This window comes from Exophiala mesophila, assembly GCF_000836275.1.
Source record: "Exophiala mesophila strain CBS 40295 unplaced genomic scaffold supercont1.5, whole genome shotgun sequence".
Classification (NCBI taxonomy): domain Eukaryota; kingdom Fungi; phylum Ascomycota; class Eurotiomycetes; order Chaetothyriales; family Herpotrichiellaceae; genus Exophiala; species Exophiala mesophila.
In genome coordinates this window covers 1972621-1995663 of record NW_015622508.1, presented here as the reverse complement: position 1 = coordinate 1995663, position 23043 = coordinate 1972621, and the positions used below count along the sequence as shown (strand labels likewise).

General features: G+C 49.9%; 6 protein-coding genes across 6 annotated transcripts; 4 read left to right on the top strand and 2 right to left on the bottom strand.

Annotated features, from left to right (window-relative positions):
• Positions 1-483: 483 nt before the first annotated feature.
• Positions 484-6842, top strand: PV10_07450 (fatty acid synthase subunit alpha). Its single transcript, XM_016372351.1, has one exon. The coding sequence runs from the start codon at positions 988-990 to the stop codon at positions 6586-6588; it is 5601 nt and encodes a 1866-aa protein (XP_016221683.1). The 5' UTR covers positions 484-987; the 3' UTR covers positions 6589-6842.
• A 461-nt stretch (positions 6843-7303) lies between these two features.
• PV10_07449 (uncharacterized protein) lies at positions 7304-9479 on the top strand. The gene has a single exon (XM_016372350.1). It carries the CDS (start codon positions 7460-7462, stop codon positions 9365-9367), a length of 1908 nt encoding a protein of 635 aa, XP_016221682.1. The 5' UTR covers positions 7304-7459; the 3' UTR covers positions 9368-9479.
• A 219-nt stretch (positions 9480-9698) lies between these two features.
• Positions 9699-11767, top strand: PV10_07448 (uncharacterized protein). The gene has a single exon (XM_016372349.1). It carries the CDS (start codon positions 10035-10037, stop codon positions 11565-11567), a length of 1533 nt encoding a protein of 510 aa, XP_016221681.1. The 5' UTR covers positions 9699-10034; the 3' UTR covers positions 11568-11767.
• A 4277-nt stretch (positions 11768-16044) lies between these two features.
• PV10_07447 (uncharacterized protein) lies at positions 16045-16809 on the bottom strand (the record flags this gene model as incomplete). The annotated part of the gene is made up of 1 exon (XM_016372348.1): positions 16045-16809. The coding sequence occupies one exon, from the start codon at positions 16807-16809 to the stop codon at positions 16045-16047; it is 765 nt and encodes a 254-aa protein (XP_016221680.1).
• A 3670-nt stretch (positions 16810-20479) lies between these two features.
• Positions 20480-21784, top strand: PV10_07446 (uncharacterized protein). Its single transcript, XM_016372347.1, has 2 exons — positions 20480-20772; positions 20823-21784. Exons 1-2 carry the CDS (start codon positions 20751-20753, stop codon positions 21638-21640), a joined length of 840 nt encoding a protein of 279 aa, XP_016221679.1. The 5' UTR covers positions 20480-20750; the 3' UTR covers positions 21641-21784.
• Positions 21761-22752, bottom strand: PV10_07445 (uncharacterized protein). The gene has a single exon (XM_016372346.1). The coding sequence runs from the start codon at positions 22525-22527 to the stop codon at positions 21835-21837; it is 693 nt and encodes a 230-aa protein (XP_016221678.1). The 5' UTR covers positions 22528-22752; the 3' UTR covers positions 21761-21834.
• Between the last annotated feature and the right edge of the window lie 291 nt (positions 22753-23043).

Below are 23043 nucleotides of genomic sequence, written 5' to 3'. Positions count from 1 at the left end.
CCTGTTGCCTGGTGATGGAATTGGTTTTCGATGGTGCTTCGGCTCACAATCTATCTGTCATCTCCAACTTTTTTTGGTGCCTCGAGGAGAATAATTCTGGCGGGGCAGCTGGCTGGGTGACAGAGTTGGGCTCCACTGTTTTCTCAACAGTCACTAGGGGGGTATCGGAGGCAAAAAGAGGTTATAATGTGGACTGTCTGACAGGTGATTAACTAGAACAATGCTGAGAGAATGCACGTAGAATACCCGTGACCACCTAAGATTCACAGTAAACCAGCTATGAATATCTATCGTCAGACTATATTCCATCCCCTTCTCTCCAGCCACTATTACTCCGTTCAATGCACCTAATGCCTCAGACGGGCGTACCCAGAACCCCCAGGTACAGTCAATTCTGTTATGCGAGTACCTGGTCTGGACTCTCCTCAACCTATAGCCTTTCGGCATCATCCTGGCTCTTGTTCCCCCAAAATCTTTTCTCACCTTCTCCGCCCGCGGCAGACGTCAACTCGTCAACTCGTCAACTCGAAAGGGCAAAAATCCTTTGATCCAACAAGTCGTCCAGCAAGGCCACGTCTCGGTCCCAACCATTCACTGCATACTCGTCTACCTATGCACTTTTCCATTTCTGGCCGCATATCATCCAACCCTCTTGTCCGTAGCTAGCGTCTGCTCCGACGTTGATTACTCTTCCACTTTCTGTATACTCGATCCACCTCCAACTTCCACCTTGCACCTTCCTCTCATTATTTGCTCCACGCCCTCAATCGACCTTTCTCATCCTCACCTCACACACAAGAACAGACTGTGGTTGCAACACCACATCAACATTAGCACAATTCCTTCTCTCCTCTACCTGTGCTCTCAACGGCTCTTGCTCTGATTCATTTCATCCAGCAATTGGCCGTCAACCTCTAAACCTCTTTTCCTCCATCCCACCCTCTATTTTACTCTACCCATCACCCTCCTCTCGCGCACTCCGTCATCATGCGTCCCGAAGTCGAGCAAGAGCTCGCACACACGCTCCTTGTTGAGCTTCTGGCATATCAATTCGCCTCGCCAGTGAGGTGGATTGAGACCCAAGATGTCATCTTGGAGACCAACAGAACTGAGAGGATCGTGGAGATTGGCCCTGCGGACACACTGGGTGGAATGGCCAAACGAACACTGGCCTCGAAATATGAAGCATACGACGCAGCTACATCAGTCCAACGTCAAGTCCTAGCTTATAACAAGGACCTGAAAGAGATTTACTATGACGTTGATCCTGTGGAAGACGAGCCAGCCCCTGCTGCCGCCGCACCCGCTGCCGCCGCACCCTCCTCTTCACCTGCTGCCGCCCCTGCTGCAGCAGCTGCGGCACCTCCTCCAGCGGCTGCCAGCGCCGGTCCTGCTGCTGCTGTTGCAGATGCTCCAGTTGGAGCAGTGGATATTCTGCGAGCTTTGGTTGCTCAGAAACTCAAGAAACCCCTCACCGATATCCCCTTGACGAAAGCCATTAAAGATCTTGTCGGTGGCAAGTCTACCCTTCAGAATGAAATCTTGGGAGACTTGGGTAAAGAATTTGGATCAACTCCGGAAAAGCCAGAAGACACCCCTCTGGACGAGCTCGGTGCGGCAATGCAATCTACATTCAATGGACAGCTTGGAAAACAGTCCCAATCTCTGATTGCTCGCTTGGTCTCCTCCAAAATGCCTGGTGGCTTCAACATCACCGCTGTTAGAAAACACCTTGAAACATCATTTGGTCTGGGTTCCGGTAGACAAGATGGCGTTCTTCTCCTGGCCTTGACCATGGAGCCTCCAGCCCGTCTGGGCTCCGAGACTGATGCCAAGACCTACCTCGGAGATGTCGCTCAGAAATACGCATCCAACGCTGGCATCAGTCTCTCTTCCGCAGCTGCTGCTGGCGGCCCTGCTGCTGGCGCGGGTGCCGGCATGATGATGGATCCCGCGGCTATCGATGCCCTGACAAAAGATCAGCGGGCCCTTTTCAAGCAACAACTTGAATTGTTCGCTCGTTACCTCAAGATGGATCTTCGCTCTGGCGACAAGGCGTTCCTCGGCTCTCAGGAGAACAACAAAGCTCTCCAAGCTCAATTGGATCTATGGAATGTCGAGCATGGCGAATTTTACGCTGCTGGTATCGAGCCCTCTTTCAGCACCCTGAAAGCACGTGTTTATGATTCCTCATGGAACTGGGCTCGACAGGACGCTCTAAGCATGTACTTTGACATCATCTTTGGTCGTCTCAAGGCCGTTGACCGGGAAATCGTCTCGCAGTGCATTCGCATCATGAATCGATCAAACCCAACCTTGATTGAGTACATGCAATACCACATCGACAACTGCCCAACCGAGCGCGGTGAAACCTATAAGCTGGCCAAAGAGTTGGGCCAGCAGCTCATCGAAAACTGCCAAGACGTTCTCAATGAAGCCCCCGTCTACAAGGACGTTGCAGTTCCCACCGGACCTCAGACAACAGTCGACGCCCGCGGTAACCTGGATTACCAAGAAGTTCCTCGGCAAAGTGCCCGGAAGTTGGAGCACTATGTTCGCGAGATGGCTGATGGAGGCAAGATCTCCGAATACAGCAACCGCACAAAGGTTCAGAATGACTTGCGTAATGTGTACAAGCTCATTCGCAAGCAGCACAAGCTTTCAAAGGCCTCTCAATTGCAGTTCAACAGCCTCTACAAGGATGTCATTCGTGCTCTGGGCATGAATGAATCTCAAATCATCCCACAAGAGAATGGCGATGTCAAGAAGCCTGGCAGAAATGGCTCTCTCACCCGTGCCACCATGAATGGAACCACCAAACAAGGCAAGACCGAGACCATCCCCTTCTTGCATCTCAAGAAGAAGGAAGAACATGGCTGGGAGTACAGCAAAAAGTTGACCGGCATCTATCTCCAGGGCCTTGAGGATGCCGCCAAGTCTGGTCTGACTTTCCAGGGCAAAATGGCACTCATGACTGGTGCTGGCGCTGGATCTATCGGTGCTGAAGTTCTGCAAGGCCTCATCAGTGGAGGTGCAAAGGTTGTCGTCACCACCAGCCGATACTCGCGCGAAGTGACCGAGTATTATCAATCCATGTATGCTCGCTTTGGTGCTCGAGGCGCCCAGCTTGTGGTCGTCCCCTTCAACCAAGGAAGTAAGCAAGATGTCGAAGGGCTCATCGACTACATTTATGACACCAAGAAAGGCTTGGGCTGGGATCTCGATTTCATCGTACCCTTTGCTGCCATTCCTGAAAATGGTCGCGAAATTGACAGCATTGATTCCAAGTCTGAGCTCGCTCACAGAATCATGCTGACCAACTTGATCCGACTCCTTGGCAGTGTCAAGAGCAAGAAGTTTGAGGCAGGCTTTAACACCCGCCCTGCCCAAGTCATGCTTCCTCTTTCTCCCAACCATGGCACATTCGGCAACGACGGTCTCTACTCCGAGTCTAAACTCGCATTGGAGACCTTGTTCAACCGATGGTCCTCTGAGAGCTGGGGTGACTATCTCACAATCTGTGGTGCTGTCATTGGCTGGACTCGTGGCACCGGTCTCATGAGTGGCAACAACATTGTTGCGGATGGAGTCGAGAAGTATGGTGTCCGCACATTCTCCCAGCAAGAAATGGCCTTCAACCTGCTCGGCCTGATGTCCCCCGCCATTGTTGATCTGTGCCAGAATGAACCAGTCTTTGCCGACTTGAATGGTGGACTCCAATTCCTCCCTAACCTCAAAGAGCTCATGAGTAAGCTCCGTGCTGAGGTCATGGAGACTAGTGCCATCAGACAGGCCGTCACCAAGGAGACTGCTCTCGAGAACAAGATTGTCAACGGCGAGGACAGCCAGGCCTTGTACAAAAAAGTCACCATTGAGCCACGTGCAAACATTAAATTCGACTTTCCAGAACTTCCAAAGTGGAAAGAAGACATTGCTCCGCTCAATGCTTCGCTCAAAGGCATGGTTGACCTCGACAAGGTTGTGGTCGTCACCGGCTTTGCCGAAGTTGGTCCATGGGGTAACTCTCGTACCCGGTGGGAAATGGAGGCATATGGTGAATTTTCGCTCGAGGGTTGTATTGAGATGGCATGGATGATGGGCTTGATCAAGAATCACAATGGGCCGCTCAAGGGCAAGTCCTATTCCGGTTGGGTCGATGCTAAGACTAGTGAGCCTGTTGACGACAAGGACGTCAAGTCCAAGTATGAGAAGACCATCCTCGAGCACTCCGGCATTCGTCTGATTGAGCCCGAACTGTTCAATGGATATGACCCCAACAAGAAGCAACTTCTCCAGGAAATCCAGATCGAAGAAGATCTCGACCAATTTGAGGCTTCCAAGGAAACCGCCGAGGAGTTCAAGAGGGAACACGGCGAGAAGGCAGAAATCTTTGAGCTCGAGTCAGGAGAGTACAGCGTACGTCTCAAGAAGGGCGCCACTCTACTTATCCCCAAGGCTCTTCGCTTCGATCGCCTGGTTGCTGGTCAAATCCCGACGGGTTGGAACGCTAAGCAATATGGTATCCCCGACGATATCATCTCCCAAGTTGACCAGGTCACCCTGTTCGTGCTTGTGTGCACGGTTGAAGCTCTTCTGACTTCGGGTATCACTGATCCTTATGAGTTCTACAAGTATGTCCATCTTTCAGAAGTCGGCAACTGTGTGGGCTCCGGCATTGGTGGTACTACTGCTCTCCGTGGTATGTACAAGGATCGATTCATGGACAAGCCCGTCCAAAAAGACATCCTGCAAGAATCCTTCATCAACACCATGTCTGCTTGGGTCAACATGTTGCTTCTGTCTTCAACTGGTCCTATTAAGACCCCTGTGGGAGCATGTGCGACCGCAGTTGAGTCGATTGACATTGGTTACGAGACTATCGTCGAAGGCAAGGCACGCGTCTGCTTCGTTGGTGGATTTGATGATTTCCAGGAAGAAGGGTCATACGAATTCGCCAATATGAAGGCAACCAGCAACGCAGAGGATGAGTTTGCCCACGGACGTACCCCCAAGGAGATGTCGCGACCAACTACCACCACCAGAAATGGATTCATGGAATCCCAAGGATGTGGTATGCAAGTGATCATGTCTGCTCGCCTGGCACTGGATATGGGAACACCTATTTACGGTATCCTGGGTCTCACCACCACTGCTACTGACAAGATCGGACGATCTGTGCCTGCTCCAGGTCAAGGTGTCTTGACGACTGCTCGAGAGAATCCTGGTAAATATCCTTCTCCTCTGCTCGATATCAAGTATCGCCGCAGACAGCTCGATCTCCGCAGAAAGGCCATCAAGAATTGGCAAGAATCGGAGTACATGTATCTGCATGAAGAGGTTGCCGCCATGAAGTCGCAGGCTGGATTTGGTTTCAATGAAACCGAGTACCTCCAGGAACGTGCCGCTCACATTGAACGCGAGGCCAAGAGGCAAGAGAAGGAAGCACAGTTCAGTCTTGGCAACAACTTTTGGAAGCAAGACTCGACTATTGCTCCTCTTCGAGGCGCCCTGGCCACATGGGGTCTTACTGTTGACGATCTCGATGTTGCATCCTTCCACGGCACGTCAACCGTTGCAAACGACAAGAACGAGTCAGAAGTGATTTGCAAGCAGATGGCTCATCTTGGCCGCAAGAAGGGCAACGCGCTCCTCGGTATCTTCCAGAAATATCTGACTGGTCACCCCAAGGGCGCTGCTGGAGCCTGGATGTTCAACGGGTGCTTGCAGGTGCTCAACAGTGGCCTTGTGCCTGGAAACCGCAACGCAGACAACGTTGATCAAGTGATGGAGAAGTTTGACTACATTGTCTATCCGAGCCGATCGCTGCAGACTGATGGCATCAAGGCCTTCTCGGTCACTTCATTCGGCTTTGGTCAGAAGGGTGCCCAGGCTATCGGTATTCATCCCAAGTATCTGTATGCCACCCTGGACGAAGCAGAGTTCCAACGGTATAAGGCCAAGGTTGAGACCCGACAAAAGAAGGCATACCGATACTTCCATAACGGCATGATCAGCAATACTCTGTTTGTTGCCAAGTCCAAGGCACCATATCCCGATGAGATTATGCAGAAGGTGTTCCTCAACCCTGACCAGCGAGTTTCGGCAGACAAGAAGTCTGGCGAGCTTGTTTACTCTCCAGCCCTGCCCAAGAAGACTCAGAGCGCAGCTGTGTTGGAGACCAAAGCAATGTTGGAGTCATTGACAAAGGCGACCGCGACTGAGGGATCCAAGATCGGGGTGGATGTTGAGGACATCCGAGCCATCAACATTGAGAACGAAACCTTTGTGCAAAGAAACTTTACGGACAAGGAGCGAGCATACTGTGACAAGGCGGCATCACCCCAGGCATCGTACGCAGGACGATGGAGTGCCAAAGAGGCTGTCTTCAAATCCCTCGGTGTGTCCAGCAAAGGCGCTGGGGCACCTCTGTACGACATTGAAATCCTCAGCGATGAGAATGGAGCCCCTCAAGTCAAGCTCAATGGGGCGGCGTTGGCAGCAGCCAAGGAAGCCGGGGTGCAGAAGGTCAACGTCAGTATCAGCCACAGCGACAGTCAGGCGATTGCGGTTGCAGTGTCGGCATTCTGATCCGAACAGGGGAGATAGTGTACAAACCGGAGTTACATGGGATGAGGTGGGGTATGATTAATCAAGACATGGTTGATAGGAGCGTCTCTCCTTTGTTGGTATTACTGGGCCGTTTTGTGTGTCCAAGGGTTGATCAGCTGTGGTGTCGCTGTTGAGGAGCAGTTGACCTGTAGCCGTGATTTCTGACATTAGTGCATTAAAACACCATAGATTTACCCTGGCTGTTTATAGTAATGGATATTTGTATCAAGTCACTCACTCATCACGTTGCAATGCTCTTTTCTCATGGCTGGTACTGGCTGACTCCGCGACTTGACATGTATCATGATGTAGATGATGCTGTATATTCAGTACTGAATAGTTATTTCTGCAAACGCGCGAGGGCCATGTGCAGACACTGAAAATGAGGATTGGGCTTTTCCTTGAGTGATTGTAGACGTCAAGTCTATATCAATCACGTGAAAGACGCCAAGTTGATGCCAAGGCAGATCTCCCCCGCCTTCCATCTTCCTTCGCTTCCTCCTTCTCGCTCGGCCTTTTTCCACTTTATAATTTGGCCGAAGGTATCTCCTCACTTGATTTCACCTCCTCAGCGCCGCAATGACGAACAAACTTTGGGCGACGCAGGTCCCTGGCTTTATGCCGCCACGGACCTTCACAAGGCGGGGTACGTAAAAGCTCATTTTGACAGCAGACAACTCTCCAGCTACAAAATGTTCTCCCAGGTAGGTGACGGGCACTTCCTAAACCTTCTCGATACCTCCCATCTCACCCTGTCTCCCTTGCTTTGCTAGAGCTAGACATCAGGGTTCAACTTTGTCGTTCGTTTTGCTTCCATTGTGTCCCCTTTCTTTAGCTCTAGGCTTCCCAGATGAACAGTCTTTCCATCGAACAGCAGGCTCGCGCCGCCAAAGCCTATATCCTGCAGGAACTTCGCAAGACCAAGGATGGAGTTGAGATCCTCAAGGATGAGAACTTCTTCGGAAGATTGGACATGAACTTTATCACTATATTTGCCATTTTCGCCGAATTGTATGGATACAGACATGACTGCCTCGATCAGCTAGTAGACCTCATCACCATGTGCGGCAGGAGTTGGAAGGAGCGAGATCCGGAATTGAAGGCGCTCGACAAACAACGAGAGCAAGATTCGGAATGGTACCTTTCAAACCAAATGCTGGGTGGGGTCTGCTATGTGGATCGATACGCAAAGAACCTGGCCGGAATCAAAGATCGAATCCCATACTTCAAAGAGCTGGGGTTGACTTATCTGCACTTGATGCCCTTGTTCAAAGCTCCTCAGCCACTCAACGACGGCGGTTATGCAGTGTCGAGTTATCGAGATGTCCAGGAGGAGCTCGGTGACATCCACCAACTGAAAGACCTGGCCACCGAGCTCAGGAAAGCTGGGATCAGTTTAGTCCTGGATCTGGTCTTTAATCATACCTCCAACGAACACCAGTGGGCCAAAAAGGCTGCTCAGGGTGACCCAGAGCACTCGGCCATGTATTGGATGTTCCCAGATCGCAATGTTCCTGCTGCATTTGAGCGGTCGACGAGAGAGATCTTCCCGGATGACCACCCTGGGTCCTTTATTCAGCTCGCTGACGGCCGCTTTGTGTGGTCTACATTTTACCATTTCCAGTGGGATCTGAACTATTCGAATCCTACAGTCTTCCGTTCCATGGCTGCCGAGATGTTATACCTTGCCAATATCGGAGTCGACTTTTTCCGCATGGATGCGGTGGCTTTTATGTGGAAGCAGATGAACACCGACTGCGAGAACCTGCCTGAGGTGCACAAACTTCTCCGAGCATTCAACGCCCTCTGTCGAATTGCGGCACCGTCGGTGCTGTTCAAATCTGAAGCCATTGTTCATCCTGATTACGTTGTCCAATATATCGACCGTTATGAGTGCCAGCTGTCGTACAACCCACTTCAGATGGCTCTCACATGGGAAGCATTGGCGACGAGAGATGCATCTATGCTGTCACAAGCCATTGAGCGTAGACACAACATCCCTCGTGGATGTGCATGGGTGAACTATGTCCGGTCGCATGACGACATTGGTTGGACGTTCTCGGACGAAGATGCACTGGAATTAGGAAAGGTGGGATCGAATCATCGCAAGTTCCTAAACGCATTCTTTGTCAACCGCCACCCAGGAAGTTTTGCTCGCGGTGTGCCATTTCAAGACAATCCTCGAACAGGAGATTGTCGCATCTCAGGGACTACCGCTTCACTGGCAGGGCTTGAGTCGATGCAGGACCACTCAATTGACAGAGTGCTGCTAGCATATTCAATTGCCATGAGCACTGGAGGTATTCCACTGATCTATCTGGGTGATGAAGTAGGACAACTCAACGACTACAGCTACCTCAATGACCCAGCCAAGATGGATGACAGTCGATGGGTTAACCGGCCATGGTATCCAGCAGCGAGATATGCAGAGCGGGAAGATACGTCGACGGTGGCTGGTCAGATCTACGCTGGCATTAAGCACCTCATCAAACTACGCAAGTCGACGGAAGAGCTGGCTGGTGGACGGGCTGTGGGATTTTACACTGGGAATCCCACTATTCTGGGATACCAGCGACCAGGCGTTCACTCAACTGTGCTCTGTCTTTGCAATTTCTCCGATAATGGCCAGTGGATAGGCCGAGACCGGTTCATGGGAATGCCTGCCGAAGCCAAGGACCTGGTATCAGGGTTCATGATCAATCTAAGGGACGCAGGCATTCAGCTGAGGCCTCATCAGTTCCTGTGGCTGAAATATTGATGAGGCTGCGGGAATGGGGATAGGATACGGACGAGATGGAAGATGGTGTCACAGTATTGTTATTTGGTGTACCTGCATAGCGTCTTGACAAGTCGTGATATGTTTGCCTTCATCACGATCCTCATCCTCGTGCGCCAGGGTTGTTCATCTCTTGAGGGAGATCCCACTTTGCACGTGACCACAAATCACGTGTTTCCTGCTCCACCGTATATTTATTTGGTTGCTGGGCAACTGACGGTTGGGTGGCTGTTACGGCAGTTGCGACCCCCGCATCCACTTGTACCACATTCCAAGTCACCTGCAGACCGACAATTGGCAATGGCAGCCTAACCACAGTGCCACCTCAGCACTTCACAATTGCTTCCAACCTTCACCTCACAAGACGCCTCACTTTCGATCCTTAACGCCTAAAACCTGTCACACCTTTTGTCAACAGCGCTAGCGGATGGTATTACGCCTGGTTGTCCTCCTGTGGTGGTGTTAACGGCAGTGTCCACCTTTGCCCAAATTCTCTCTCATGTTCACGCGACCAGGTCATCGCCCACCACCTCTCTGACCGCATACATGTTAAGCTGCTAAGCTGCCACCCACCTTGTCGCACTCCACACACACCCAAACCCGTTCACCTTACCGTTGTTTCTTGATCGAAAGCCCTCTAGCACCCAGCATGACCATCACCATGGCACCAGCATCCACAATCCACATGCCTGGGTCCTTTCTGCCGAGAAATGAGGAGGATAATCATGACCGCAACTTTTCCTTCCAATGCGCGCCTTTCACTTCCTCAGTCTTTTTACCTCCCGCGTCATCCCTAGACAGCTCTCTCACTTCATCGGCATTTCTCCCAATCTCCAATCACACTCCACTCTCAAGGAAACGACCTCGGCCACAGCCGCAGTCGAAACAACAACAACAACAATATATATGGACGCCGAATCATCTTGCCGAGAGTGTCCGCTTGGATGGTTGTGATGCGCCCAGTCCATCTCCATTAATAGACACCACCTACCGTTTCGCCAACGGCCTCGATACAGCCGCCGATCTTGACACACAAAAACAAGATCTAGAAAGAGATCGCGATTATGAGAAGGATTGTCGGCCAAATCGCTATATTCGCCAATCTTCTGGGCCAAGTCAACCGCCACGAACCCCTTCTTATACCTTCCAAAGTGGTGCCCATGCCGGCGAAAAGCGATCTCACTCTCCGAACTCAAGACAAGGATGGGGCAAGACTGTCTTCACACTTGCTGGAGGAGTCGCAGGCAAGGTTTTGAGCTTTTGCTGGAATAGCGCTGTCTCATTCAAGGGGTTCTATGCTGGTGGAGGCGGTGGGTACCAGTTCGGCGGTCAAGGCTCCGAGGTTATCGGAAGTGGCTGGTCTCATGTCGATTCGACGCAGGATGTCTTTACCACAGAGAGGAAAGAGGCGGCCATAAGACATAGCCGAGACATGACACCCGTTCCTGGTGGATACCCGGAAGATGTCGCTGCAAAGACCTATTCTGATTATTCGGATGTCCACAACAAATGGGTAATGGTTGATGACTTTGAACCGAGTTCGAGAGAGACCAGCCCTGTTCGTAAGAAGTCCAGGGTTGGGTCCATCAGTACTCCCACAGCGAAGAAGTCATCCTTTCCATCCCCAACGAGAGCCGCTGCTCAGATCCCAAATGCCAACAACAGATCACGAATGGTATCACGATCATCCGGCCACCGATCATCAGCCTCATTTGCATCACCTCGAATATCCAGTGCCAACAAGTATACAAACACAAGTCATCAGAGACGCTCATCTCAAACACCCAATATTGTGCATCACAATGCGGCATCCTCCACAAGACAGCCTTCCAGCAGAGCATCACTAGCATCTCCACGTCGGCAATCATCATTCAACGTGGGAGGATCGACACAGACTAGTTCACATTCTCATTCAAACTCCGCTTCCGCAAACCAATCTCCCGAGGTACGCAAATTTCAACAAAAGCTCCGTCGGAAAGAGGCACAGGAAGAACAAAATATGGATTGGATGAATGAACAATTACAAGCCATGATCAAACAGGGCAAACAAGCATTGGGAAGTCGAGTAGAAGTCGAAGAGGATGATGAGGGTGTTGACGGTCAAGGTGATATCGACGAGGGATACGAAGAAGGTAGTGGATGGGAGCGAGATGATAAGATAGTGATGAAGAAGTGGTTTTGATGGCGGAAATTGATTTGAATTGTTCTGTTTTGAATGCATTGCGACCTACGAAGGTTTGTGCATGGAGAGACGCGACACTTGGATGAGACGAGAGACTTGTTGTCCATGTCCACTAAGTATTCAACTCCATCAGATCGATATGATTGACATCAGGGATCCCGGACCCTAGATTCGATTCGATTCTCACAATGTAATTTCCCTTTGGATTCGTTTCGGAGATACATTGTATTCTTGAATAAAACTTTCTTTCTATTTTATACTCGAATACTCAAATGTCGAGTAAACATCGGTTGAGCAACAAATCTCGTCGACGTCGATTGAATTGTAGTACCTACCCTTACTGTGTCCCTTCCCTCATCTACCCCTTTCTCTTTCTCTTCCTCTTGCGATGATGAGTCTTTATATCCATTCACAACCTGTTGTAAAGCTTGGATCCGTTCCTTTTGCTCGCGTACCCGATTTTTGAGATTCGTCACTCGAGTGATTTCTGAACCCTTTTGTTGCGACGTCTGCTTCTGGTGGTGTTGATGTTGTGGTTGTTGTGGTTGTTCATCTTGTCTCATCACCAACATTGATTCCGGTGGCACGAGAACCGGAAATGAAGAAGATGCCGTTGATTCGTCATTTTCCAATCTGAATCGATCAAGTTGGAGTAGGTCTTTGCTTTCACCTTCGTTTCGCTCGGTAGTGGTGGTATCCTCATCGGCATATTCGCCGTCAAGGAGATATCGTCCCCATTCTGGCGTCGTTGCGAATACGCGCATGACTTTTTCGCGAAGATCGATGAGATTACTAGTGTCTGGTGGGCTTTCTGATTGTGAAGAGTGGGAAGGCGTTTGGGTTTCTAGGTCTTGTAATTGGTGATTGAGTTTGTTTTCTCGGGCGGTGAAATAGCTGGTGTATGTCTGGGCTTGTTGAGTAAGTTGCTTTCGATGGTTGAGGTTTCGTTGCAGAATGAAGCGGTGGGCGAGAAGGAGTGGGATGATGTGGTCGGGGTTGGTAGGGGTGGTGATGGTGGGTGGGGTATGGAGTGCTGAGATGGGTATTGATGGAATGGGAAGATCTTGTTTGGGAGAGTTGAGAGGAGCGGTGGTGGTTGATGATGAAAAGGAAGAAGATGTGGGTTTCTTGATCTGAGAAGTAGGTTTGGATTTCATTGTTGGTGGCTTCGTCATTTTAGAAGTCGATGTCGCTTTCGATGTTACTGTTGCTGTCGACACCGGTTTGATATTCAATGACGACGATGATAAAGGACGAGAACCCCTATCTTTGTCCTTCGCCGTACTCGACATGACCACCCTTCTCAACACGACCATAGCAAAAGCGGCCAAGACTTCATCGAACTTTTCTCCTTTACACTCATCAAACATGGTCTTTCGGAGAGTAATAGTCTTTGGCAGGACTGCTGTACGTTTCATGTCGGTGAGGATCTTGTAGAATCCAGACCGGAGAGTCAGTGAATGAAGTGGAGTCTTGGGGGGAAAGGAGAATGTCGGTGTGAGTAGATGCATCTGTGACGGAGTGGCGGGAGAGGTGGATTGGAGATGTTGGTAGTAGAGTTGGAAGAGGTGGTATAGACTCCATTCTGTGGCTTTGATGCGTTGTTGGAGCGTTGATGTGGTTGAAAAGGTGGTGATGGTGATATCAGGGTATGTGGGTTGACGTGGAAGGTCGAGGAGGTGGAGTGTTGAGATGAAGATGTGGATGTGTGATCGAGGCGTATATGGCAATGGAGGGGTCGATTTAAGGGTTGCCATTGCGAAGGGGGTGGATATGGTAGCATGAATGGTTGTTGTTGTAGGGTATAGTGTTGATGGTTGAAGTTGATTTCAAGATGTGAGGTTGATTCAGCCTCGTGGGTCACATGGTGTTGACGAGGCTGAGGGCGGAAGTGTTGCTACTTCTTCTGCCACATTTCTTCTACACGTGTTCCACTAACGTGGATTGCATTGACAAACAATGTTTCACCAATAAGTCTGGCCTCATGAGACGTTAACTGGAGATGGGATTGTGCTTCGGTAAACCGAGAAGCAGAGCCCAGACTGCAAAGTCGACTCGACTCGATTGAAGTGACTCGACTCGTGTCTCCACTTCTGATATGCCAAGACGGTGGCCTCATCGAAACAGAAATGCTACAACAGCGTCCGCCAGCCAGTCTGGAATCACGTACGGCTTTGCTGACTGCGAGTGTGATTGGCTCTACGCGATAAGTAAAGGGCTTGACTTTTCTCCTCCGGGGTTGCTCCGTACGGGGTAGATTGCCACATAGCATCTCGTAGTAAAGTTCATTTGCGGAGGCCTCGGACCCTATCGGCCCGGCCGCGCTTCTCATCCTTAGTGGACTCATTCACACTCATGTTGGCTTCACAATCTCCTCAACAGCGTCTCATCTCACTGTTCACAATTGCAGCTGCCACAGTTCAGAGCGATCTCGGGTAATTTTGCAGCTTCGCCTCCATGTCCACCACCAACACTGGAGCCCGAAGAACCGCTCGGCCAGCAGGCCATGCACCTGAAGCGGATCAGAGGAAGGTAAGGAAAAGGGAGCTGGACCGGATACATCAGCAGAGAAAACGACAGAAAGACCGTGACCGAGTTCGAGACCTGGAACTGAAGCTAGAGAGCCTCCATCAGCGAGCAGATGATAAACTTGTGTACGACATGACCGTAAAGCACGAAAATATCAAGGCTAGGATTAGCAGACATTTGCTACGTGTCGAGCAGATCCAAGCTTTACTAAAGGCTGATGTCGAGGACCTCAGGGAAGAAGCAAGTAGGGTTTACCACTCTCCTGGAATGCAAGTACCAAGCTCATCCTCAGATAGGCAACATCACCCGCCTGAACAGTCCAGGGTCTCAACAAACCTCCAACCCAATAGCCGAAGTCGATGGTGGAATACAATTCTTCAACGACAATATGGAATCTTCGGATTTGGTCTTTATGGATTCGAATGAGTCGACATGCGCAAATAACCTACCGGTGCCTCTCGACTATCCCTGTGATGCCACTCCAACCTTCACATTCAGTGACAAACCTTCGCTCGGTGCTCAACCTTGCTTCGAAGACACCTTTCTCGACGATGGGTTGACAGCGTGCTCTTTCGAACCCAAACACAACAGCCCTTGGAATATTCACTTTGATTCGAGTATTCCCTCTGTTCATACTCAATGCATCAACTGTGAGACGGTGTGGACTTATTCCAACAGAGCGATACATCAAGCGCGTGCTCTATCATCCAAAGGAAACATCTCTCGAGACAGTCTTGATACCAACATGATTATAACCGCGGTCACACGAGGTTGGAACCATGTCATGAAGGCTCCGCAGTTCGATGCTCAGTGGGAGTGCCTGCGTCAGCTAGATGAGTTTTGCTTTACCGGCAGTGGCGTAGTTGAGCGATTAGCGGCCTTGAGAATCTTGCGCCACATGATCAAGGTACGTACCAATCTATCCCAGATTCCCATCCGCTCCAGATATAGGCCTGATGGACTGTTATCGCAGTACTCAGGCATACATGGCCCAGAATATTCGCTTCCCTCTTTCCTAAGCCCAAGGTAGGTTGGCACTCTCGTGGAAATGTTGCTATGTCTCACAAAAGCCCTAGGCCATCACAGCTCCACGTGCAACATTCAGCTGTGGCTGATTATATGGTATGGTAAGTAGTTATTGCATATCGAAAACGATATTCGTCAACTAATTGCTCGCTTTATTCTACAAGGCCTGGCTTTCGGGAGCGTCTGATTTTCGGCCACGGAAAATATTGCAACAATTCATTCTCCAGATCTTTTGGCTTGGGATTTCGATTCCTGTGGCCATTCGAAGTTCGCGACAGCTACGTCCAGAACCAAGAAACCAAACTTTTCGACTTTTCGAAATCCTTTTTAGAACGCACCGAAGACCTGCGCTGCTATTGCATGGACATAGCTTTCGTCGAGGCATTTCCAGAATTTCGGGGAGACGTTCCTGTCTTCAATCCCAGGCTTGTGCACTTGAACTTTGAAAGTGATACAAGTCAGTGGCAGTATTTCGTGTCTCAAGTTGAGATTGAGGGCGAGGATCGCGTATCAGAAGATGGCAAAGTCTGAATGATATTGGACACTCGGCTGTTCGTCACATTTTCAGATCGGCGCTTTCATGATGCAACCATGGCTGGCCACCACTAGTGGTCGAGAAGAGCGGACAAGAGAGAGGATAGAAAAACGAGGTAAGAAGAATGAGGATGCTTTACGACCACACGACGGCTTAAAATCAACGAATTGAAGTCTGGAGAAAACGTGCTCACTATGTATCAACCACCTGAACTTTACCTCAAGTGTCAGGTATGAAGCACGGTACGACGGGCCGCCTGATATCTGTTCCCTGCCTACAGCGGCAAGATATTGAACATGAATTAAACACTTTATATGAACGGTTCTCTCGTGCCTTCATATCAGAGAACAATCTAGATCGGGCCGCCCCGCGATGCATTCTAACAAGTCAAGAGGACGCATTAGCAACCGATGGTGCTTTGCGTGACCACTCGTTTGTACATATCTCCTGCAAGAGCCATTTTGACAGACTTCCGCGACTGACATCGATGATGGCTTTGTATGTCGGTGAGAAGTATCCTGCCACAATCTTCAGGTCGGCGCTTTGGTTCGTCATATGAGGGACGCGGAAAAGGACCCAATTCAGATCAGGGTCCTTTTCCCCAGCGTCCATAACCGCCTCTGTTATGCCAACCATTTCTGCGTGTCCTTGGGGCATCAAGGGTGTGAAATGAAGAGTCACCCTCCACAGTCGAGACATTGATTCTCTTTCCCCCGGATATGTGAATGCTGCCGCTGTGCTCGGGGCCAAAATCCGGGACACGCCGCAGGACTTCATGGTCGGTAGAATGACGGTGCGGAGAGCGTCCGCGACTGGATGTGACTTGTCTCGCGTGAACAGTGGCTTGAAAGATTCATAGGTCCCGACTATGGACAAGACACATGTGACTGTGGGGAAGTCAGGTTGTGTGCTCGGCGAAAGAGCCTTTTTGATGGCAGCAGCATCGTCAATTTGCCCTTGAATCACCCGAACATGGGCTGATTTGGAAACCGAAGCAGGGAGCTTGGACTCTGAGCCTGGCCGGACGAAGAGTGTCAGGAGTGGTGGCTGCTTGAGCGCTAGAGCTGTGTTGATAAAGACAATGCCTAGACGTCCCGTAGCTCCGAGGACCAGGATATGCTCAGTTTTCAGCGCTGCGAGGTGGTCGGTCATCCTAGCAGAGATTGTAGTTGCCAGAGTACTCAGATTCAAATGACAATGGCGTAGTTATCGAGTCCTCAAGCTTGCGAAGGGGCCCTAGTGTCGCTCTCTCGAAAGCCTCTCAAGTCTGTCGCCAGTGATGCCCCAGGAGATGAGGGTGAGTGTGCCAGTTTTATAGTGACTGTGACGAAGCTACCCTGGCAGACGCGCAAGCCAATCATGGAACTCGCCGCATATCAGGCTGGTCTGCGAACCCGGCGTCAGAGCCGGGCTCACTATTGCTGGATCTAGGCATCAGCGATAATGAGGGAATCTACTACTGACAGCGTTATTTGGCGGTGTCGAACAATACAATACACAATCGAGACAATCACACTAACCCCGGACATAGCGGATTTATCCGAGCACCACCGCGGAGCAGCATCCGCCACACAGCGACCGAGCTTATTGTCAGGGTTGGTAACATCTCCCAGCGTCCTCTACACTGTGGAACCGTACTTGTGGCTATAGATAGATGGGCTTCCCCCCTTAGGAACAAAGAAGCCCAAGCAAGTCAATCACCTCAATCTTTGACACTTATCCCTTGTTCATGATCGAGTTGAAATGCCAGTGACATCTTCGACATCAAAGCCCTGGACATCCTTCATGATCCAGGTACACTTCCGCCACTGCGTCCTGACCCAACAGATAAATATATGCATGAGCACACAACAGAGCCACTGTTGAATGAAAGCTGGTAGTTTGATTATGCCAACCCACAAAACGATCTCGGTGTCTGGATTGGTCTCGGCGTCCTGGTATACAGCATTCGTATGTGGGGCCGGTTGCCATACTCCCGAGGGGGGTATGAAAGTCACAATCGAACACTGGCGCTGGTGCTATTCGTTGTCTGTGACTTCTTCTCGATTCTACTGTTGTTTCCATTGATAGAACCTTAGGGAGAACAGGCAAATAGGAGGAGATGGTCCCCCAACCCTGAGACCTCGGGCCTGCGAGGAAGCGTGACTCGAACACCCCGACTCGAACACCGTGACTTCGAATAGGCTAACAGCGGTTCCCGTGGTTGAGTGCAGACTGCTTCAGTGCCCCCTCTTGTCTCGAGATTGCGGCGCACCCTGACTGATATATATTATCCATGCCACACTGCCTACTTTTCTCACTGATCGCAGATCAGTGAGCCGTTAAAGTACCATGTCTACGAAATCACATCTTGTCGCAGGCGGGCTGGGGTTTGCGTCGCATCTCATACTTGCAAGTCGCGAAATAGATCGCCATGCGCATATTCCAATACTTTTTGGTCTTTCCGTAGTCTCCTCTTTGGCGCTTTTACCAAGCCTAGGAGGAGATGTCATTTCCATGGACTGGTCTTGGAAGTACATCGTGCAGTTCATAACTTGTTATATACTCGCCCTCTTCTCTAGTATAACCATTTACCGAGGGTTTTGTCATCGACTGCGAAAGGTAATAAATTGATCCATTGGAATACACACCTTACAAATTTCTAACACGTTCCAGTTTCCTGGTCCATTTCCCGCAAGACTGTCCAAATGGTACGGATTTTGGCTCGCTTCCGGCACTCTTCAATATCACCTCGAGGCAGAAAAACTGCACAAGGTGTACGGCGATTATGTTCGCACAGGTACAAGCGTTAAATTGCCTCACTGTAGTCGTTCCTGACTTTTCAATAGGGCCTCGGGAGCTGTCCATCATTGATGTCGATGCAGTCGCCAGTATACACGCAGCTTCGACCAAGTGTACCAAGGGCCCATGGTATAGCATGAGCCAGCACATAGAAGGGTTGTCTTTGCAAACAACAAGGTGCAGATCGACTCTGTTTGGACTGTGACCGGACCAAGTTGATGCTAATACTGTGGACCAACTAGATCTAAGCCGGAGCATAACCAGCGCCGTCGGAAATGGGACCGAGGCTTCAATGCCAAAGGTAAACCCAGCTTTGAACCCTGCACCATGGACAAGACACTGAGCAGAGACCTTAGCATTGCGTGACTACGAGCCACGCGTGAACCGACACTCGAAGTTGTTGAACCAGCAGCTCCGTGCGCGTCAGGGACAAACCTTGCGCATATCAGATTGGGTAAACTTTTACAGCTTCGACGTCATGGGGGATGTCGGGTTCAGCAAAAGTTTCCACATGGTGGAAAATGGAAAAGAAGATAATATCATCAAATCCCTGCACAAGTCCATGCATTTGCTAGGATATTTGACACACCTACCATGGTTGATCACCTTGCTAATGCGACTTCCTGGAGGCGCCTCCGATCTCACTACCTTCATGACTTGGTGTAGTTCGGTGCTCAAAGATCGTAAAAAGGTAAGTGCTTCAGCCAGAACCCAATTAATGCCATTCCACAACGATGGATCGATCGACTAGTAGTAGGGGTTTTGACGAAATGACCAAATAGATCACACCAGACGAGCCGGACATCGTCTCGTGGCTTATGAACGAGAACGACCAGGGCATACCTCAAGACCTCAATGCTGATGCTCGACTGCTCATCGTGGCTGGAAGGTAAGTAATTGATCCACCGTCGAAGCGTTATGATGCTTGAGTCGGGGTTATACTAAACCTGAGCAGCGATACCACGTCGGCAACGCTGACCTGGATTCTGTATGAACTGGCAATGCATCCACAGCAGCTCAAAAAGCTACAAGCTGTGATCGACCTCATCCCAGAAAATGATGGTATGATCGATTGCAGGAGCGTGGCAAATGTGGCGGAACTTGATGGCGTTATCAATGAGGCACTTCGTTTGCATCCTGCGGTACCTGACACTCACTACCTCTCTTTGAGAAGTCGGCTAATCTTTAACAGGTCCCTTCAGGAGTGCAACGGGAAACACCAAAAGAGGGTCTGATTGTGGGAGACAACTACATTCCAGGAAATATTCTGGTCTGGACCCCTCCCCACACCTTACAAAGAGGTATGTGTCTGGTCTCTGCAAGTGAAAGCATACATGCCAACGATGCCACCCAGATGAGCGGTACTTCGTTGACCCACTCTCTTTTGTTCCGGAGCGGTGGACAACTAAACCCGAAATGATATTAGACAAACGCGCATTCATACCGTTTGGCATCGGTAAGCAAATTCACATTTCATGGTTGGAGGGAAGGAAAGGCTGAGATTTGAATTATAGGCTCTTATTCATGCGTCGGGCAGAAGCTATCTCTTCTGGAGATGCGGACAGTAGTGGCAAATATTGTTCACTATTTCGACATTGCATTAGCGCCAGGGGAAAATGGCGAGTCGCTGATGAAAGATACCAAGGACACATTCACGCTCACCATGGGAAAACTTGATGTGGTACTCAGCGTCCGAAAGTGAAATCTAGTTTGTTTAGACAACACGCTCGCTCACCACAATTGTCGACCAGGTCAGATTCAGTAGACCAGAGTCTGTTTTTATGGGCCCCCATCATGTTCTGTGATTCCACGGCCTCTGTCTTTGTGTTGTCGTTTCTCCTTCTATTAGTACGAATACAGAGTACTATACTCGTCATGATCATGTGATATCAAAACGGTTGTTTCCCTGTGCAGCAACCTGATAAGAGGAAGGAGGGAGTGATGAATCTGGAATCTCTGATTGGCCAATCTGGTCCCACTACGTCATTTATGTAAACAACCGACTTTTCCACTTTTCCACTTTTGCTTCTCCACAGAATCACAGACTGCGACGGAGGGGGAGATTAGGAACATCAGACGCACCTTGTCGCATCGCATCCCATCGCAAATTCACTTTGGTTCATGTTGCTTGCTTGAGCACACTCGTTTGGCTGTTTGTTCTTGTCGCATCAGAGCAATTCAATTTGGGATTTATTTCACCGTCTTTTTCTGTCCACTCTTGCCTTTCTTACCCTCTCACTTTATCTCTGCCTGATCTTCCGAGACATCTCCTCTACCATCCTCGTTTCTCAACCACCAACACTACCACTAACATGGCTGCAAATACGCCTCAAGGTATGGCTCCCTCTAGGACTTGTTCGCCCCAGTGCTGACCTCGTCACCAGAATTATCCACCCCTCTAAACTTCCATACATCCCTCCTTCCTAAACCGAACCCATGGTCTGTCAATGCCGTGTTAAAAGATCTTCCCAATCCGCCTCCTGAAGGGTCTTCCTCTCCAATCTCCTTTTTCCACTACATCGAGCGACTCAAGATTGAAAAGCGCGAAGGATGGCGCAGGTTCGGAATTGTTAGGGGAGAATCCATCGCCGACCACATGTACCGAATGTCATTAATCACCATGCTCGCTCCACCCTCGTTAAGTTCCAAGTTGAACATCCCCAGATGTACCAAAATGGCGCTTGTACATGACATGGCGGAAGGACTGGTAGGAGATCTGACACCAGTTGACGGCGTTCCCAAGGTCGAGAAGAATCGAAGAGAAGCCGCAACTATGGACTGGATCGCATCGTCATTACTGGGCAAGGTTCACGGCGGAGTCAATGGAAAGGAAATCCAAGAGGTCTGGCAAGAGTATGAGGACAGCGAAACCCTAGAAAGCCATTTTGTTCACGATGTGGACAAGATTGAGTTGATTCTACAGATGGTCGAATATGAACGAGCCAGCAATCTACAGGTTGATCTGAGTGAGTTCAGCTGGGTAGCCCAGAAGATTGTTCTCAAGGAGATGAAGGACTGGGCCAAGGAGATTCTGGATGAGAGAGAGACGCTCTGGGCGGAGAAAAATATTCAGCCACGGGATCCTACCAATGCCGAGTACATCAAGGCAAGTCATGACGAGTATTACGGAAATGGAGCTGGGAAGAAAGACGGGGCAGAGACGAACGGTGTCAAGGAAGAGATCAACGGTCATAGCAAATGACTCCAGAGCATGAAGACAGAATCGGATGAGATGAGATAAGATGATGAGAGAGCAACGATACCCTTTCAAGCCCAGGAGAAGCATTAATTAGAGACACAGTTAGATTCAGCAATGAAGCCCATCGGCCACCCATATTGTACTACAGTGTATCTCTTTCTCCCTACCTATCTATCTCTAGTATTCCAACCCATTACTTACTCCTCCTTCCCATCCCCGTCCCTTTCCATCTCCCTCCTCAACCACTCCGCCTCCTTCATCATAACCTCCACCGACCTGGCCTCTCTATCACTATCCGGCCCCTTAGCAAACTCCCTCCTTTCCCCACCACGTCCGTTTAGCTGTTGCCCCTCAATCCTCCCTCTATTCCTCCTCCACACATCCAAAAACTGACTTCCCAAATCCCCTTCCTCGCCATCCATCAACTCATAAATCGCATCCCCACCCCCTCTCTCATCCATATCCCCACCTCGCCTCGGAATCACATGGACATGGACATGCGGCACCGACTGACCGGCATCAACCCCGTCTTGAACAGCTACATTCATCGCCGTCGCTGAATACAGTCGTTCTAGTGTCCGTGACACTCTTCGAACCGTGTTGAATAGATCGGCTGTTTCCTCGCCGTTGAGTTGTGATAGTCGTGGCACTGATCGGACGGGACAGATGAGGATGTGCCCGGGTAACAAGGGTTTGAGATTCACCAGACCGAATGTTAGGCGAGATGGTGAGATGTGGAAGACTTGGTTGGAGATGGCGAATGGGCCGAATTTGAGGTTGGGTGGGAGGGGGAGAGGGGGCATTTTTGTGGTTGATGTGGTTGATGGTGATGTTGGATGTTCTGTTGTCTCGTTCGTAAGACTGTCCGCCGTACTCTTTGTCTGCGTCATAATAAAGCTATCCAATAATATGTCACTCGATTGGGTGATAGTAGATGCTGATGCAGATATCTATCCAATATCCAGCCTTTCAAGTAGCTGGAACAGCTACATTGGTTGTCCTTGAGAATTGTAGGGTTTGGCGGATGAGTCCTGTTGAAGGTGTATATCTTTCGTCAAATCACCCTTCTAGTTGTCGTACTGAAATCCAGAACTTTGGCCATCGTTGAATGTGTATATTGTCCCAGGGTAGGAATAATAATCATGGTTTCTTTAAAGTTGGTCCATCAAAAATGTCGCTCAGTCACGTGATTCAGCCTCTTCTCGGTTCCGAGATGATGGTGGTGATGATGATGATAATGAGGTTTATTCTATACTGAAAGTCTTCCTACTTTAAGGTCTTACTCTCATTAGAACACTATGTCCACAACTTTCAGTGCAGAAAACATTTCGTGATCGCCCAAAATGGATAAGATCCCGATTTAATCGGTGGTGAAAGAATACCTCATATTGAAGGCCTCTTGAAAT